The sequence below is a fragment of the Drosophila santomea genome, chromosome 3L, assembly GCF_016746245.2.
Source record: "Drosophila santomea strain STO CAGO 1482 chromosome 3L, Prin_Dsan_1.1, whole genome shotgun sequence".
Taxonomy (NCBI): domain Eukaryota; kingdom Metazoa; phylum Arthropoda; class Insecta; order Diptera; family Drosophilidae; genus Drosophila; species Drosophila santomea.
The window spans coordinates 21,841,186-21,856,896 of record NC_053018.2 but is presented as its reverse complement, the minus strand read 5'-3'; the positions used below and the strand labels follow the sequence as shown (position 1 = coordinate 21,856,896).

Sequence of the window (15,711 nt, the reverse complement as noted above, 5' to 3'; positions counted from 1 at the left end):
GTACTGTATACTTTTTTTAACGATCAATCAATTATTTGCAATAATTGTACTCGGTGGAAATAAAAGAACCCTTTTTTTCACAAAAAGTAAGTAATAAAAGTAAGTAAATAAAAGATGTTTGCTTCAATTCTATTATTTTATTTATAATCTGATTATTCAGTGATATTTTTATTAGGGTATTATCTTTATACTAATAAAGTTTTTATTAGTAGTTAAATTAAGTGAACTCAGTATATAAAAAAAAATTTATAAATAGTTATTTAATTTAGCTTGTTAAGTGAAGGTAAAGTAATAAGCAGATTTTATCCAAAATACATCAACTTAGAACCCAATAACTTTGGTCGAATAATGCAATCATTGATATGAACGATCTTCTTAAAAGTAGTTATTCAAATTGAACTCATTGTTATTTATTTATATTAGGTAGCCAAGGGGATTATGTTTTGTTTCAAGGACATCGACGTATTAATAAGCCCGATTAAGAGGTCATTACTAGCCCTACTGAGTATCAATGGCCATCCAGCAATCTGCGCATTTGCGTGTGTTCCATGGGTGGATGCCATGTGACAGCCTCGGGTCACGTTCCGAAGTGATTCCTCTCGGGATCGACGTGCCACACGCCAAAGGGCAAACATCGGGGGAGCAGCCTGTGGGAGTCACATTGCACCTTGCGGTGGATTCTACGGCTTCTTTTTGCAACGGTGACGTTGGCCGTGCGACATGAGTCTTGATTTTTTGTCACTTTTGTGATTTTATTAAATTTAGACACGCCTCCAGGAGCAGAGGTGCACAACTGTATGTGAGGACAGGGATTCGGGAGAGGTTATTCGATATAGCCATTGTTGTAAGGGGCTTTATAATTGAACAATTGCAGGCCGAGTTCAACAGACAGCGGGTGAGCCAGGTCACTTGGTTTTGGGGGAAGTAGGAAAGTTGTTTTCTCAGACAGCTCAACACAATGGGGCTTAGCATCTGGAGTTAAACACCTTCGATGAGGAGCGGTCGAACTTTATTCAAATTTCACTTGGTTACAATTCACTTGAAGGTTTATTGCTCCCCGCCAGCTAGTAGATGTTAGTAGATGTACTCATAGGTCAGGGGCTTGTAGTCGCTGCGATATTGCTGCTGGAAGGAGTTCGGGGTCTCCACGCTGTGGTAAAGGTGCGATTCGGCGGCTGCCGGGGCAATCAAACGGGAATAGGCCAAGGGCAGGACGGCCGAGGACCTGGCAAAAGTACTGGGGTAGTACCCATAGCTAGGGGTATAGTAATAAATTTCGTGGCCCAAAGCCAGGGCAAGCAAACAGGCAAAGATCAGCTGTTAGATAAAAGCATTTGGTTAAATATATGTAAGTGGAGTACAGAGGAGTTTCCCGATCTCACCAGCTTCATATTCTCTCGTTGCAGTTCCTTGAAGATCACCTATCCAACTGAATAGCCATTCCTTGCTTCCCCAGGCTTTTATAGCTCCCACTCGGAATCAGACCTTCACTTTGGCTGGTGGCCAAGGTCAAAGGCATTTGCCCAGCAGGCGGCAAATGAAAGAAGCCCTTAACTCACTTTGAATGGGCCAGTTGCAATTGCAATTGCCAGCGGAACTCGTTCCCTGCCACTCAGAATCCAGATGCGAATCGGATGGTCGTGAGTCCGCTGACAAGGCAGCAAAACCGCAGTTCCTCTTGGGTTGTAGAACTGCTGAGAAGTCCAGTTGCCTCCTTCCCATTGGGACCAAAACGCTCTCCTCGCCAAATGCTTGATTATTTCGATAGAATGCGCCAGAAAACCAATACATTAACTATATTGTCGAATTGTTTGATTTGGATTGATTCTTAAAGATATTCTATATATTCATAGTTGATCAGATTATGATTTGGGTGGTATACTTATAACTAATTTTAGAAAATCTTTTATTACATATAGTGTTTTGATAGTAAACAAGATTTTATCCAAAACCTAAAATTAACTGATATTTCAAATAAGCTAAAGATCTTAGAAGGATTTCTGTTTAGAGCACTTACGTAAAATTATCATCAATCAACTGGGACATCTACTTTAAGTGTATTTATGTTCTATTTTTTTTTTTGCCAAGGCGCAGGTGTAGACATTTCTTGACGTTTGTTTACTTCCATCGATTTGGATTGCGTCTTGTTCTTGGCCCCAAAATAAACAATTAAGTGCGTCCTGGATTGAGACGCACTTCCGGTGTTTTCCCACCTTCAACCGGGAGGCTTTCAAGGTCAGTGGTGAGCTGTGGGTGGTGCAGAAAAGTGGCCAAGTTTTCTTTTGTCTTCGAATCAATAAAAACAAACTCCCACGCCGAAATCAATTAAGTGAGTTTATTGTTCGAACTGTGTAACTCTGCCAAATATTTTCCGTTTTCTGTGTGTTGTTGATTTGTTATTTGCCTAAAAATTGCGCAGTTTCCGCACATTACTTTGTGCTTTTGCGGTGCGTATATAATGGTATCAGCATCGCATTAGTGATGCAATTTTTGGTGGGTGGGCCACTGCAGCCAGTCACTCACCTAAGCTCGCGAACTGGGAAATCTGAGCACTCCGCGTCCGCTAAGATTTCAAAGAGACTGGTGGGGTTTTGTATATCGGACCAAGGTCGAGCGATTGCTGGGGCTTCTTGGCTTTTGAGCTGCGTTATAAAAACCGGCATCGCACTCAACCAGCCATCAAACCATCTTTTGGCAGCTTCTCAACGAGTTCCACTTTGAGTTTTGCGTTCCAAAAGTTCTTCAGCAATCAAAACCGCTTCAAAATGTTCAAGCTGGTAAGGATATTCTGCCCTCCCGCCGTATAAAAGAAGTTAATTAAGTGAGCATCTCATCCCGCCTCCAGTTCGTATTCCTCACCTTCTGTCTGGCTTTGAGCTGTGCCGCTCCAGGTTTCCTGCACTCCTCGCCCATCCTGACCAGCTCCTACCACAGTCTGCCCTCGGTGCGCGTGGTCCAGCCCATTTGGACCACCTCGCACAGCGTTGTGCATCCCATCAGCTACGGGGGATACGGCCATGGCCGTGGACTTGGATATGGCTGGATCTAGGAGGAGCCATCTCACAATTAGGCGTCCTCAAGACTTGGCCGCCAGAGCACCTGTCGCCCGAAGCTCAACTCGAGTTCCCCGTTGTTTAGCCACCTCTTTGACGGACATGCCTCTAATAAAGTTCTGAATTTGGTCTGAAATTTATGTGTCATAACATCTTTTTTGTGGAGGAGGGGTACACTCAATCCTTTGGGGTATTTAAGCCATCGTTGTTGTCTTACTTTGGCTTAGTTATCGTTCAGATTCAGAAGGGACATGTTGCCTGTAAGTACACTTACAGAAAGTGAGGGTATTACCATTATTAAAACTCAAAGCTATATCTCGCATGAATTTCACATTTTTTTATACAACACAAATTATTATTCGTTGCTAAAACTATTAGACTATAAAGAAAATTAAATTAATTATTAAAAAGCCTAATTACAGAAAAACGTCAAACATTTGCCAGTTTTAGGCTTATATATTTCTTAAAAATCTTTAAAAATGGAGTTGTAAGACAAATACACAATAATTTTATAATAATATAGTATAGTTCAGATACTTTAATTTGTATCCTCTACATATCCATACTGAAACTACGATTTCTTCGACAGTTCATCTTGATTTGTGTCGTTTTAATGAACACGATTTGGTGTCAACCAATATATTTCGTCATGCCAACTCAAACAGCCCGCAGCTTTGACTCAGCAGAGGATACTTTCTACCAGGAACCAGAAATTGAAGGGATTCAGTTCATTGAAGACCCCGCCAAGCTATTCCAACCCAATGATTTCTTTCGAGAAGTAAACAAATTTGTTATCGGCGTCCAAGAATTCCTGCAGAATCCGCCGACTTCCCTGTACAGTGCATTCAACCAACTGCAGAGCAATGCCAAAAAGAACCATCAGAAACACCAGAAGCCCGTGAAAAATAAAGTGGTTCTTGACCCCTTCGGTAACATTTCATTCACCCTGGGCTGGTCAGCCAACCTGGGAGTGTTCAATAGCATCAGTTTCAGCAAGAGTCGGAGTCTGGTTAAACACAATAGCTGGACTAAGGGTTAACACACCGCTTGACTGAATCAATAGCCAGATAGTAACATACTTCTGGGCTGGGCCATGGCAGTACAATTTGAATTAAGCCAAATTTTATATAACACACAATAAATGCAAGCTCATTGTTCGAGTTGGTTCTGTTTGGATCTGTTTTTGATTTGCCGCAGATTACGTATACGCCACGGTGTCTAATTTTAAATGCCGCACGTTGCATTGTCTAAGCGTAGAGTGTTCTACCCGAAATGAAATGGCTGCACGCCGTTCAACATGTGTGTATTCCAAGGATAATTACCTGTAATTATTAATAGTTTCGCTCCTGTTCATGACACTCGGCTCCTTTGTCCACCTGGAATTTAGATGTAAGTGGTTCATTCATCTTCGCTTCACTGATTATGCGACTGTTCCTAGAAGCTGTAGATGTGCTTGTTATTAGAGACGAGTATCAGCTGTTTTCATTTAATGTTATATAAAGAAGTTCTTAGATTTTATAAACGTACTCTTTTAATGAAAATTTCTCTTTTTAGTTTTTATTTCATATTCTAGTTTTATGTACCAATATATGTAGTCTCCTTTGAATAAAATACTACTTTTAAATAATTTAGTTTCACAATTTTTTACACATTCACTGAAATAATGATATACATTTTTCATAAGATACCATTGATTTATATAGTAAACTATATATACATATATCTATAGTAAAGTATATATACAAGAAACCTCAAAGTTACTCTTCCGTTCCCAGTTTAATCCCATTTTCCAAGTAAAAGACAAATGTGTTCGGTTGTTTGCGAGTTTATTTCAGTTTCATTGCTAGTGTCCGTGTATTATACTCCTAAATTGATCATCCATCCTGCAATCTACTTCTTCAGGAGAAGAGGAGAGGTGTAGGCGGCATAGGGAGCAGCGTAGGAGGCGGTGTAGGCAGCGGTGTAGGGAGCAGAGTAGGCGGCGGTGTAGGGAGCAGCCACGTAGGGAGATGCCACATATGGAGACGCCACGTAGGGGGAGGCCACGTAGGGCGAGGCTACGTAGGGGGAAGAGTAGGCCAGAGGAGCCACGATTCCGGGCTTGGCGGCCACGCAGGCAAACAGAGCGAAGATGACGGCGGCGACGAACTTGAACATCTTGGAAGGTTTGGTTTTTTGTTTGGCTTTACTTGTCGGATTGAACAAATGCAACTGATGTCTAAAACAGCCCGGACTTGTGGCTTTTATAGCCACACAACCGAATGCTTAGCGACCTTGCAAGGTCTCCGGCCGAAAACACAATTATGTTGCTCAGGCCAGTCACGTACCATTCGCAGTTGGCTTCTGCGAACGGATTTAGGTACGGTTGCGCGTACTTTGGCTAATTAAATTGGTGGGCCAAGAAATCCAAGAGCTGAGCTTAAGTGCCAAGGCTAATTGTGGGTGGTCATTTGGGTATAAAACGCCGTGTTCATCCAGCAGTTGTCATCAGTTTCGTTTGCCAGCAAATCCAAACAACCAAATCCAACAAGATGTTCAAGTTCTTCGCCGTTGCCCTCTTCGCCCTGATTGCCTGTGTTGCCGCCAAGCCCGGACTCGTGGCTCCTCTGGCCTACTCCGCTCCTTTGGTGGCTGCTGCTCCGGCGGCTGCGGTATACAGCCGGGAATACCACGGAAACTTCGCAGCTCCCTACGTGGCATCTCCCTATGTGGCTTCTCCCTACGTGGCTTCTCCCTACGTGGCGTCTCCCTATGTGGCGTCTCCCTATGTGGCATCTCCTTATGTTGCTGCTCCCTACACCGCTCCTCTGCTGCTGAAGAAGTAGGATGGAGGGACCAGGACTTTGCGAAATCGATGGTACAACTCAAACCGAAATAAACAAAATATTAGAAATATAAAAATCAAAACGCCATTCTTTTGTTATTATGCAGAAACATTTATTTAGCAAACTTTAGTTTGGCTACAGACTTATATGTGCTTACCTATTTTAGAATGTGAATTATGGTACAACCAAAAAATATGGCAAAGCGGGTTTACAGGATACATATGATACATTTGTAAAGATTTACATATTTGCAGAAAAACGTTTTTATTACTATTATTTTCTTACGCTTTTACTTCAAGGTCTTAAAGCTCTCAGTTATCAGAACTCAGTGCCATACAGGAAGTCTGATCTATGTGTGCAAGGTCGCTTCAGATAAGCCTACAAGTGATTCTCGTCTTCCCTTACTGTTTTCCGCATTTGTCTTCGTGCATACAAATATGTGGTTCAAAGATCTTTGAAAACCAAAACAGAATATAAAATGTTTTATCTTACTAGTTTTAATGAGAGATTTTTGGCATAAGGACGTTATTTAACGAGCTCAGTTTTCTGCTTGCTTCTTTAAGTTGTTTTAAGTAAGCTCGGAGAAATTTGTGCGATATGAAATCTCCTAACAACCATTACGAATTTCATGTTACTCTGCCAATTTTTTCCACTTTGTCATAAAATAAAAACATGTGGTTTCGCTGAGACTACTGAAGATCTTCACTGGCCAGGGTGAGATTAGCTTCCATTGTGGCATTAGAGCGGAAGACAATGCTGCTGCGATCATATCGACCAGATCGATGATTCTTTAGATATCGGAGTATTATCAGCGACACCACGCCCACCAGAACCAGGCCGCCCATCACGTAGGCAAAAACCTGCATGAAGGCCAGGTGGAGTTCCAGATTCTTCGAATGCGATCCTACAATATCCAACTGCTTCGATAACATGTGGATCTGCGATTCTAGCCGGGATTCCTCAGCAGTAAAGGAGGCATTAACGGCCTCTTGGGTCTGACTGATGCAGGATACGTCTCGGATGTGTGGGGTCTCCTCTAGATTGGTTTCCGGTTCAATATTGAGCACCACGGACTCGGCGAGCGATGGTGGGATGAGCAGGTGATGCAGGTAGGAGCAGTTGAAGCGGTTCCTCGATACTCCCAATTTCTGAAGCTGAGGAAAAGCCTTGGAAAACGTGTGATTTCCCTGCAGCTCAGTCAGTCCATTGCCGTCGATGAGAAACTTTCTTAGATTAGTCAGATAGGGCACAAACATATCCAAATTGAGACTGGTCAGGTTGTTAAAGGAAAGATCCAGTTCTTCCAAGTACTTCTGCTTCGAAAACATTCCAAATTTAAGCTCTCTAATTCCGGTTCCTCTCAAATTTAAGCCCCTCAGTCTCTTAAGTTGCGAGAAGGTGCTGACATTAAGAGGACCTATGGGATTTCCAGATACATCCAAATAGAGCATGTGTGTGATATTTGTGATATTTGATATGCTAGTCAACTTGTTGGCGCTTAAGTCCAATGTTTCGATATGCAAACTCTGGTGCAGGAAGAGCTCAGAAATTTGGTTGTGACTGGCGCGAACGAATCGAGTTGCGTTAATGGTTAAATTTGTCAGATAATTATTATCCAAGTGCAGCTGATGCACAATGTTCTTCTCTGTCAGCAGAAAGTTCTTCAACTCATTGTAGGACAAGACCAGATTTTCCAAGCTCGCCGCATCGGCAAAAGTGTCCGGATGGATAAAAACCAGGCGATTATTGGACAGATTAACCTCCTTGATGCGCCGCATATTGCGAAAGACTTCCGGTTGAATGCTGGTCAGTAGATTTCCCTCGAAGGACACCTTCTCCAGGTACTCGTTATCCTTGAAGATGTCGTTGTGCAGCTCCTTCAACAGATTGCCGGTTAGAAAAATCTGGCTAATGGTATGCAGGCCACAGAAGGCATTCACACTTAGCGAGGATATCTCGTTGTAGGACAGATCCAGACGCATTAGGACATTGGCACCAATGAACACAGATGTCTGGATAGAAGTCAGATTGTTGTAGGCCAGGTTCAGATACGTGAGATTACTGGCAGCACTAAATGCATTCCTCGTAAGCTCCAAAATATTCGTATTCGAGACATCCAGGGTCTTTAGGTATGGGAATGTTTCGAACAGATGGAAGGGCATATAGAGTAGCGTTGATTCGTAGAACTTCATGAACTTGACCATATTTCCGGGTGGTATGTTCTTGATCACGACATTCTGGCTGTGGGTGACCGTGAATCCGGTGACCGTGCAAAAGGCCTCGTTCACGTCCATAAATCCCATGGAATCATACTCGTCGCATCGCAGGGGGATGTCTCCCCCATTGCCATCACAACCCGATATCACAAGAATAAGGATAAGGATCACTTCGAGTATCCTTCGCGTTTCATTCATCTTTTTTACGAACCGCTCGCCGTCAATTAACATTATACACTGCATCAGTGCAATTTCGCAGACTGCCATCCAGCTTCCACTCCATTTGTATTTACATATAATTTACATATATAATAATACGGTATTCATTGATTAAACTTTATCTGGTTCCTCCGAAGATTGGCAGCTTTCAGTAGTCCAGCGCAATAGTGATAACATATTGTCGGTCTGCACTTTGTTTTGTTTATACTTATATTATGCACTACAATTTAAAGGCAATTTCAGGATGACATCTAATAGGTTCTTTTAATATTAGATAAATGTTAAAAGACCTAAAATATCTAAAACTGATCTGCGGTAAGCCAGTTATGAAGAACAATTCTTTAAAAAATAAAATGTTTTATTCATCTTATTTGGAATTCATCATACGATATATATATATATATATATATATATATAGCAGTAATAACAAGGTTGTGCAAAGCAATTTAGGTAATACGTATTGTTTATACATGTGTATATATATTCTGGTGTTCAATAGTAAAAGCTAAAGAGCAAAGGGTATACAAGTTCGTCCTCTCCCCAAAAAGTGCCCCTTTAGGACCCCTATAAGTCTGGTTTCATTTTGCACCAGAGATATAAGGCACATTTTCGATTGTGAATGGATGGTAAGCTGAGCTTGACTCTTATAAAAAACTGTCTGCTAACTTTAGAGCCTCTGTAATCAGACGACCCCCTCGAAACTGCAACTCTCCATGCAGTTTATTGACCTTACGATGCGATGCGAGTGCGTACGTAAGTGGGATTTTTTGGCTCGTGGGTGAGATTGACCGCGTTGCATCAGCCAAGCGGATTAGATTTTGGCCATATCGAAGGATCGAAAGGACAACATGGTTTGTATTGCATAAAGCCCGTGGCAGCCGACGAACGTAACCCTGAAACTATGCGAGCATCGCAATCGCATTGGAGCGTGCACTTCCATTTCATTGATTTCTGCGCCAACTCTTGGCGCAGGAGGTTACTCATCGGCAATTAGCCGTGTCTGGTGGCATCAATCACATCGGGCTACTGGTCACCTTCGAGGCGACAACTTTTATGGGCTCACAATGCGGACGTGCCCGAAATAATGGATGGGTTTGGAATCGAATTCAGACTCGGATTGGGATTGGAATCGACCTTTGCAGGCGGCGGGCACGTAGCCAAACGGCCAATTCAGCTACTGAAAGGCCGCTCTGCATTCCCATGCAGGTGGTATAGAATCATTCGTCCGATTATAGTGTGTGCCCAGAAAATCAAAAGCATCTAAGCGATGTTCGGGAGCTATAAAAGTTGCATGTCGAGCGAATCAACGCATAGTCCAATTTGCTAGCTCAAATCAAACTAAACTTAACCATCATGTTCAAGCTGGTAAGTGGGATGGTCATTCATTTGGATACCGATACCTGGAGTGTATTTAACTGACTATGTTCCTACAGTCTGCCCTCGTTGTCCTCTGTGCCCTGGTGGCCTCCTCCATGGCTGAACCCAAGCCCGCCATCCTGGCCGCCGCTCCAGTGGTTGCGGCTGCTCCCGCCGGAGTCGTTACCGCCACCAGTTCGCAGTACGTGGCCCGCAACTTTAACGGCGTGGCTGCAGCTCCAGTTGTTGCCGCGGCTTATACCGCTCCCGTTGCCGCCGCTGCTTACACCGCTCCCGTTGCCGCTGCTTATACCGCTCCCATTGCCGCCGCTGCCTATACCGCCCCAGTTGCCGCTGCCTACTCCGCTTATCCCTATGCCGCCTACCCATACAGCGCTGCGTACACTACAGTTTTGTAAAAAGGATTACAAAATACAAAAACGGCTTTGAAATGAAATAAGAATAGACCCTACTGGCAATAAAAGAAATCAAATGAAAGCTTTAAAGTATTATTCTTGGACGGGGATTGGTGTTCCTTTTTTTTAGTGTCAAAATAGCATTTTTTATTGTTCTTCAGTTATTTTTCATTTGTTTGTTTTTAAGAGTATTCTACAATTATTTATTGTTTTCCAATTTTCTGGCGAAAGCAATAGTTCTTAATGATAATGATAAAAATAAAATTACATTGGAAAATTGTAAAGGCGTGTTACTAATAATATTAAGAATTTCCCCTTTTTCTAAATCTTCTTTTCTGGAACAGACTGTTTTGCCCTCTGAATATGCGGAAATGTACCCCAAAAAATACCAATTCACTTGCGTCATTATCCATTGATAAATCGCAGATGGCAAAAGTGATAGATTTCTCAAAATGTATAGGTACATAGGTAGATACCCGGCATCTCTCGTAGGAGAATCACGTGTTGGCCATTTAAAAAATGCCGGCTGAAAGTTGCGTCAACCAAATAAGTAATAATGCCTGTGCGTGTCTAAAAATATATTTTCGATTCAAAGCGGGCAATAGCGAGTAAGCTAACAAACATAACAGGGAAAAGTATTCAACAGGAGGGACAAGAGTGGCCCTTGACCAGATTGTGGCCACTGGGAGGACGATCCCCTAGGCAGCCACTAGGTGGACGGGAATGGAGGTGCTGTAGCGTCCGAATGGCAGCCACGCAGCTGGGTAGAACAAAGGATAGCTCGGATGCGGTGCAGAGCCGACAAGTGGTGGTGGCCCCAGTGGTTGTGGGGGAGCAGCAGCTCCAGCTTCCTGGCGAGGCGGTGGTGGAGCAGCCCGATGAGCAGGGGGCACTTCGATCTCCTCGGCAGCATCCTGGATCTGACCCGCGGCAGCCAGGTGGATCAGAAGGAGGAGTACCACCTGAAATGGCCACCGATGGCGAGGCCTCATCATCTTTGAGCAAGTGCATCGACTTCTCCGCAGAGAACCGCTTGAGACTTACTAGTTTCCTGTACATAGCTAATCCGAGCTGATAAGATCTGATAGCTCAACGTTCTGAAAACGAAATAAACATGATCGGAGCAATAGAACCCAGCTTTATAAATTTCTGGACACAACCCGGCAGTTTTTGTGGGTCATTCAAAGACTTGCCGATGGATGGATCGAAATCCAGCGACGATTTGCTATGCAAAACACGGACTCACATTCGATTTGTTTTTCGCTTTTCGTCACGCTTTTAAAAATACCAAACGAAACCAAAAGTGCAAAGCCATAATGCTCAAGATTCTCCTTGGCTGGCTTTAAAATGGACTTGGAACCGATCTGAGAATGGCTTGTGCATACCAATGGCCAGGCATCACCTTCGCTTCGATGTGGCTTGGAATTTTCTCGACCGATTCTGCTATATATACCCGGGTGGATGGTGTCTAGGAGATATCAGTCTAGTACTTGAGAACCAACCGTTCACAACCAACCCAAACCAGCCAACATGTTCAAATACGTAAGGATCGCAGGATAACTGGATTTCCTCCACGCCACGGATTACTCATAAGGACCTCTCCTATCCTTTCAGTTCGCTCTCTGCCTGTTCGCCATCGTGGCTTGTGTGGCTGCCAAGCCGGCGGTGATCGCCTCCCCACTGGCCTACAGCGCCTACTCCGCTCCCTATGTGGCCGCATCTCCCTACTCGGCTGCCTACACCGCCGCTTACACCGCTCCAGTGGCCGCCGCCTACTCCGCCTACTCGTACCCCTACGCGTCGGCCTACTCCGCCTACCCCTACGCCGCCTACTACCGCTAACTGGATGAATAGATCATTATAGATTTTAACCTGACTACTGAACCGGACCTGAACACATATACCTATTGCAACAAGGATACGTTCCTGATAACCACCCACACCATTCCAGCGCTATCTTCTCACATCCCTGGTATTAGTTCGGCGGACTCTACATTTCCCACCTTCGCCGTGCCGACTGCTGAAAGTTAAGTCATGGGAACAGGACATACCACTTACAGAAACAAAATATTTTTGTTGAAATAAATACTGCATTTTGCGTAAAACGTACATACATCACTTCTTACATTTTTCTTGGATCACTTATTGAACTTTGATGTGAGACTGCTTATATAATCACATACTTTTAGGCAGTGCTCTTCTGAAGTGGGTACAAGACACTTGAAAGGCTGACAAAACTGGTCAATTAATTTGTTACACCATAAAAACTAATGCAAATACTTTTTATAAAGGGCAAACATTTTTTATAAAATAGCTGATACCACATTTTCACCAAACAGTTCCCAGACATTATGTTGTTTTCTAGCCCTTAATTCATTAATTTCCATGGAGTTGAAGCAATTCTTTGCTTTATTTTAACAGTGTTTAGTCGATAAATTGCACAAATCCATCATTATTGAATATACATAATAGCAATCTGGAAAAGTTTTTATTATCTTTTGTGACTAAAAACGTATTATTTGTTCAATAAAATAGGAAATGCAAAGGTTACTGTGTTCTCCATGGTGGGTTGTCTGTGCTTACGTTGGATGAAAAGGGTCAACGAGACCGCCGGTTTGTTGAACTCGCGATGCTCTGATTCTGGTGTCCTCAACCTTAAGCCAAGGGCTCAACTCGATGACGTCCTTCGAAACTGGATAAACCGCTTCTATTTTTATTTGCATCTCTGATTAGAATGCAAAGTGGCGTGTTCGAGTGGCGGACAATCGAAACTTAAAGAATGAGACGAACTCGGGAGAGGGCCAAGACGGTTGGAATGACACGCACGTCCATCGCCCACAAAACGCACTGAGTGCTAAATTATGATAATTCAATCCGCAATCGACAGCTGCTGACGCCAGTTGCGGAAATGCTTAAGTTATGCGGGAAAAAGCATTTATTGAAAATAAATTCACATGGAATGTATACCATTTGCAGGCATATCGACAAACTCAGATCTGCAAATTTTTTAATTGAGCTAGTAAAAAACAACCAAGTGTTTGGCCCTGTTTTAGCCCGTACGTGATAGAAATGTTTAAAACCTGCCGGGTTGTTGCTTTTCGAATGGGATTTGTCAAGGATGCAACGGATACTGAGCTATATAAACGACTTCAGACCAAGCACAAGACATCAATCAGAAGTCTAACTTCGAAGCAATCACAACCAAATCAATCAAAATGATGAAATTCGTAAGTGGCCAATATTTAAAATTGATAATACAATGCTCTAAAAAAGTTACAAGTCTAAAGTAAATATTTCAAAATTCTAATGAAAAGACGTGTACTCCAAATAAAATGATTGTAAAAAGAACTATTAGATTTTACCAGCTATTTTTTATATTTTTAGAACTTCCTTTCAATATGTATTTATGTGTTCGGTTTGTTTGAATTTCTTCCTGCAGTTTGCCGTTGTCCTGTGCGCCCTGTTCGCCGCCGCTGCTGCCAATCCTGGTCTGCTGGCGTACAACGCTCCCCTGGCATACTCCACCCCCCTGGCTTACAGCTCCCTGCCAGCTGCCGCCCCCCTCGCCTACACCGCCGCCTACACCTCCGCCTACGCCCCCTACGTTGCTCCCTATGCGAGCAGCTACAGTGCCCACAGTGTGGCCCACAGCGCCGCCGTGCCCGCCGTTTATGCCGCCGCCCCTGTGGCCACCATCCTAAAGAAGTGAGATGTCCCCGGATGCCGAAGGGATCCTGCAAGGATGCCGCACGTGTTCCGAAGACATCGTCACTGCCGCTGCAAAAGATACAGATACAAACAGAGATGGAGATAGTTGCGCTCGCAGGCAAACAGAAATTAAAACGCAATGCATCAGGCCCACGCACTGACCGACTAAGAACCGAATCGAGTTTTATTCCTTCCGTTTGACTTTAATCTTGCCGTGGGCAACGGGAATTTCTTCTTTTTCTTCTAAGGAAACAGATAGTGCAGGTTGTTCTTCGAAAACCGTGCCTTATTTCAATAGTTACCTGAAAAGGATTTTCGTCCAATTTCATTACACTCGAGTGCTCAAACTTATAACTATGCCGAAGGTCACAAGACCACTTTAAAAGATTATTTTGTGACGATGTAATGTAATGTATTCGTTTAAGGTTAATCAGACGACTATTTTCATTAGACAGCTCCCATATGACAGAGTGCCCTCAAAGGGTGTACCCAACTCTGACCTGTTTGCGTACCCATTCCGGTTCATCGACACTTTGCCACGTTCCAGGACGCAATCCTTGAGCTTGTTTACCCAGTTTGCACCCCATTATCCCTTATTCCCCTGACCCTTCGTGGTTTATATGGCCAGCTCGCGGCATTGTTTATTACTTTGATTGCAAGTTGCGTGTGTGTGAGCTTAGAGGTCATTGCATTTCCCCCGCCACTGCGAACCTGGGAAAACATGGGACTCCATTGAAAGGCGCTGTCTAAATTGCATTTTGCTAATCACTCGCCATCGATAAGTTGAACAAGCCACGCCTTAATCGAGCCCACTACACCAACTCTGGCATTAATCATACGCCGCGTGCAACCGTCGAAAAATTGGAAAATCAAATCAAGAGAACGACATTTAACTAAGAAACAACATTTTGCAAATTAATTCAAGTCTTTGAGTTGCTGATTCTAAATTCCCCTCGATGTTTTCAACGCCTTCATCACGCCCCCCGAATAGCAGAAAAACGCCTTCTTCTGCACGTGCAGTTGCACTTCTTGCAGCTAATTCACTTGTTTGTGGCTGCAGTCGGAAAATTAAATTAAAATTTAACGCTCCCTTTTGTCTCGATGGTCACGCCCCATTAATGAGCTGCCCCCTCGCGAAGCATGCGGCGAATTATAATTGCCGAAGCCCCAGAAATTGCACTTAAACGTTCCGTTTCCCAGGCTGCAGTTGGAGGTACTCTATGAAGGAGTTGCTTAGATGGGGTGTGTAACCTTAAAGTTATGTTAAGTAAACAGTTAAGTTAAACAGTCTAGTTTACTGTTTACATGCCGTATTTCAGTAATTTGTTTCCTTGAAAGTTCGGAATTTAATGCTGGCTTATTATTTATTGAAGTTAATTTACTATAGGTCGTATATTAAGTTGTAGTTGTCTTACTACCATTTTTTAACTTAATGTGCATCTGCATCGTATCTCTATGTAATCTAGCTAGTACCAGACGCTCCCCAAATCGAATATGATATCCAAGCTACCTCCAATTAGCAGTACGCATATGCAGTTGGCCAACTAGGGGACTCCTAGGCCCATGTGCTATAATTACCCCCCGCTGTTGGGCGACTGCTCAACCAATTACAACAATCTTGTCTAATTGACAGTTGTACACTGTCATTCGAGAGCATTGGAACGATAATACGGGGCTGCGTCGATTAGAACTTGCTGCGATCAATTTGCGGACACATCAATAAAAAGCAAAACCCGATTTAAAGGCGCTCGCATTTCAGCTGTGCTAACCAATAAATTGCGTTTTGATTTAATCGCTGTGTTGCACAAGTGCCACAAAATTAATTGCCTGCGATTTTTCGCACTGTGTAGATAGCAGCGCGGCACCAACTGCGCATTGAGCCGGATCTCAGGAGGCTCTTAATTGAAATGCTTGGCTA

The 15,711-nt window shown here is 43.3% G+C and overlaps 9 protein-coding genes across 9 annotated transcripts; 5 read left to right on the top strand and 4 right to left on the bottom strand.

The window, feature by feature from the left end:
* Positions 1–1,059: 1,059 nt before the first annotated feature.
* LOC120449691 lies at positions 1,060–1,412 on the bottom strand. The gene is made up of 2 exons (XM_039632306.1): positions 1,383–1,412; positions 1,060–1,317 (listed from the first exon to the last, which is right to left on the bottom strand). Exons 1-2 carry the CDS (start codon positions 1,389–1,391, stop codon positions 1,075–1,077), a joined length of 252 nt encoding a protein of 83 aa, XP_039488240.1. The 5' UTR covers positions 1,392–1,412; the 3' UTR covers positions 1,060–1,074.
* A 1,353-nt stretch (positions 1,413–2,765) lies between these two features.
* LOC120447819 lies at positions 2,766–3,176 on the top strand. The gene is made up of 2 exons (XM_039629396.1): positions 2,766–2,777; positions 2,846–3,176. The coding sequence occupies exons 1-2, from the start codon at positions 2,766–2,768 to the stop codon at positions 3,047–3,049; spliced, it is 216 nt and encodes a 71-aa protein (XP_039485330.1). The 3' UTR covers positions 3,050–3,176.
* A 128-nt stretch (positions 3,177–3,304) lies between these two features.
* On the top strand, positions 3,305–4,092 carry LOC120447818. The gene is made up of 2 exons (XM_039629395.1): positions 3,305–3,313; positions 3,643–4,092. The coding sequence occupies exons 1-2, from the start codon at positions 3,305–3,307 to the stop codon at positions 4,090–4,092; spliced, it is 459 nt and encodes a 152-aa protein (XP_039485329.1).
* Positions 4,093–4,915: 823 nt separating this feature from the next.
* Positions 4,916–5,210, bottom strand: LOC120447869. The gene has a single exon (XM_039629477.1). The coding sequence runs from the start codon at positions 5,208–5,210 to the stop codon at positions 4,944–4,946; it is 267 nt and encodes an 88-aa protein (XP_039485411.1). The 3' UTR covers positions 4,916–4,943.
* A 362-nt stretch (positions 5,211–5,572) lies between these two features.
* LOC120447876 lies at positions 5,573–5,878 on the top strand. The gene has a single exon (XM_039629485.1). It carries the CDS (start codon positions 5,585–5,587, stop codon positions 5,876–5,878), a length of 294 nt encoding a protein of 97 aa, XP_039485419.1. The 5' UTR covers positions 5,573–5,584.
* Positions 5,879–5,968: 90 nt separating this feature from the next.
* LOC120447853 (toll-like receptor 3) lies at positions 5,969–8,312 on the bottom strand. Its single transcript, XM_039629461.1, has one exon. It carries the CDS (start codon positions 8,290–8,292, stop codon positions 6,568–6,570), a length of 1,725 nt encoding a protein of 574 aa, XP_039485395.1. The 5' UTR covers positions 8,293–8,312; the 3' UTR covers positions 5,969–6,567.
* Positions 8,313–9,597: 1,285 nt separating this feature from the next.
* On the top strand, positions 9,598–10,140 carry LOC120447866 (pupal cuticle protein C1B). Its single transcript, XM_039629473.1, has 2 exons — positions 9,598–9,678; positions 9,747–10,140. Exons 1-2 carry the CDS (start codon positions 9,667–9,669, stop codon positions 10,086–10,088), a joined length of 354 nt encoding a protein of 117 aa, XP_039485407.1. The 5' UTR covers positions 9,598–9,666; the 3' UTR covers positions 10,089–10,140.
* A 309-nt stretch (positions 10,141–10,449) lies between these two features.
* LOC120447868 lies at positions 10,450–11,474 on the bottom strand. Its single transcript, XM_039629475.2, has one exon. The coding sequence runs from the start codon at positions 11,078–11,080 to the stop codon at positions 10,784–10,786; it is 297 nt and encodes a 98-aa protein (XP_039485409.1). The 5' UTR covers positions 11,081–11,474; the 3' UTR covers positions 10,450–10,783.
* Positions 11,475–11,487: 13 nt separating this feature from the next.
* On the top strand, positions 11,488–12,194 carry LOC120447872 (vitelline membrane protein Vm26Ab-like). The gene is made up of 2 exons (XM_039629480.2): positions 11,488–11,627; positions 11,700–12,194. The coding sequence occupies exons 1-2, from the start codon at positions 11,616–11,618 to the stop codon at positions 11,925–11,927; spliced, it is 240 nt and encodes a 79-aa protein (XP_039485414.1). The 5' UTR covers positions 11,488–11,615; the 3' UTR covers positions 11,928–12,194.
* The last annotated feature ends 3,517 nt before the right edge of the window (positions 12,195–15,711 follow it).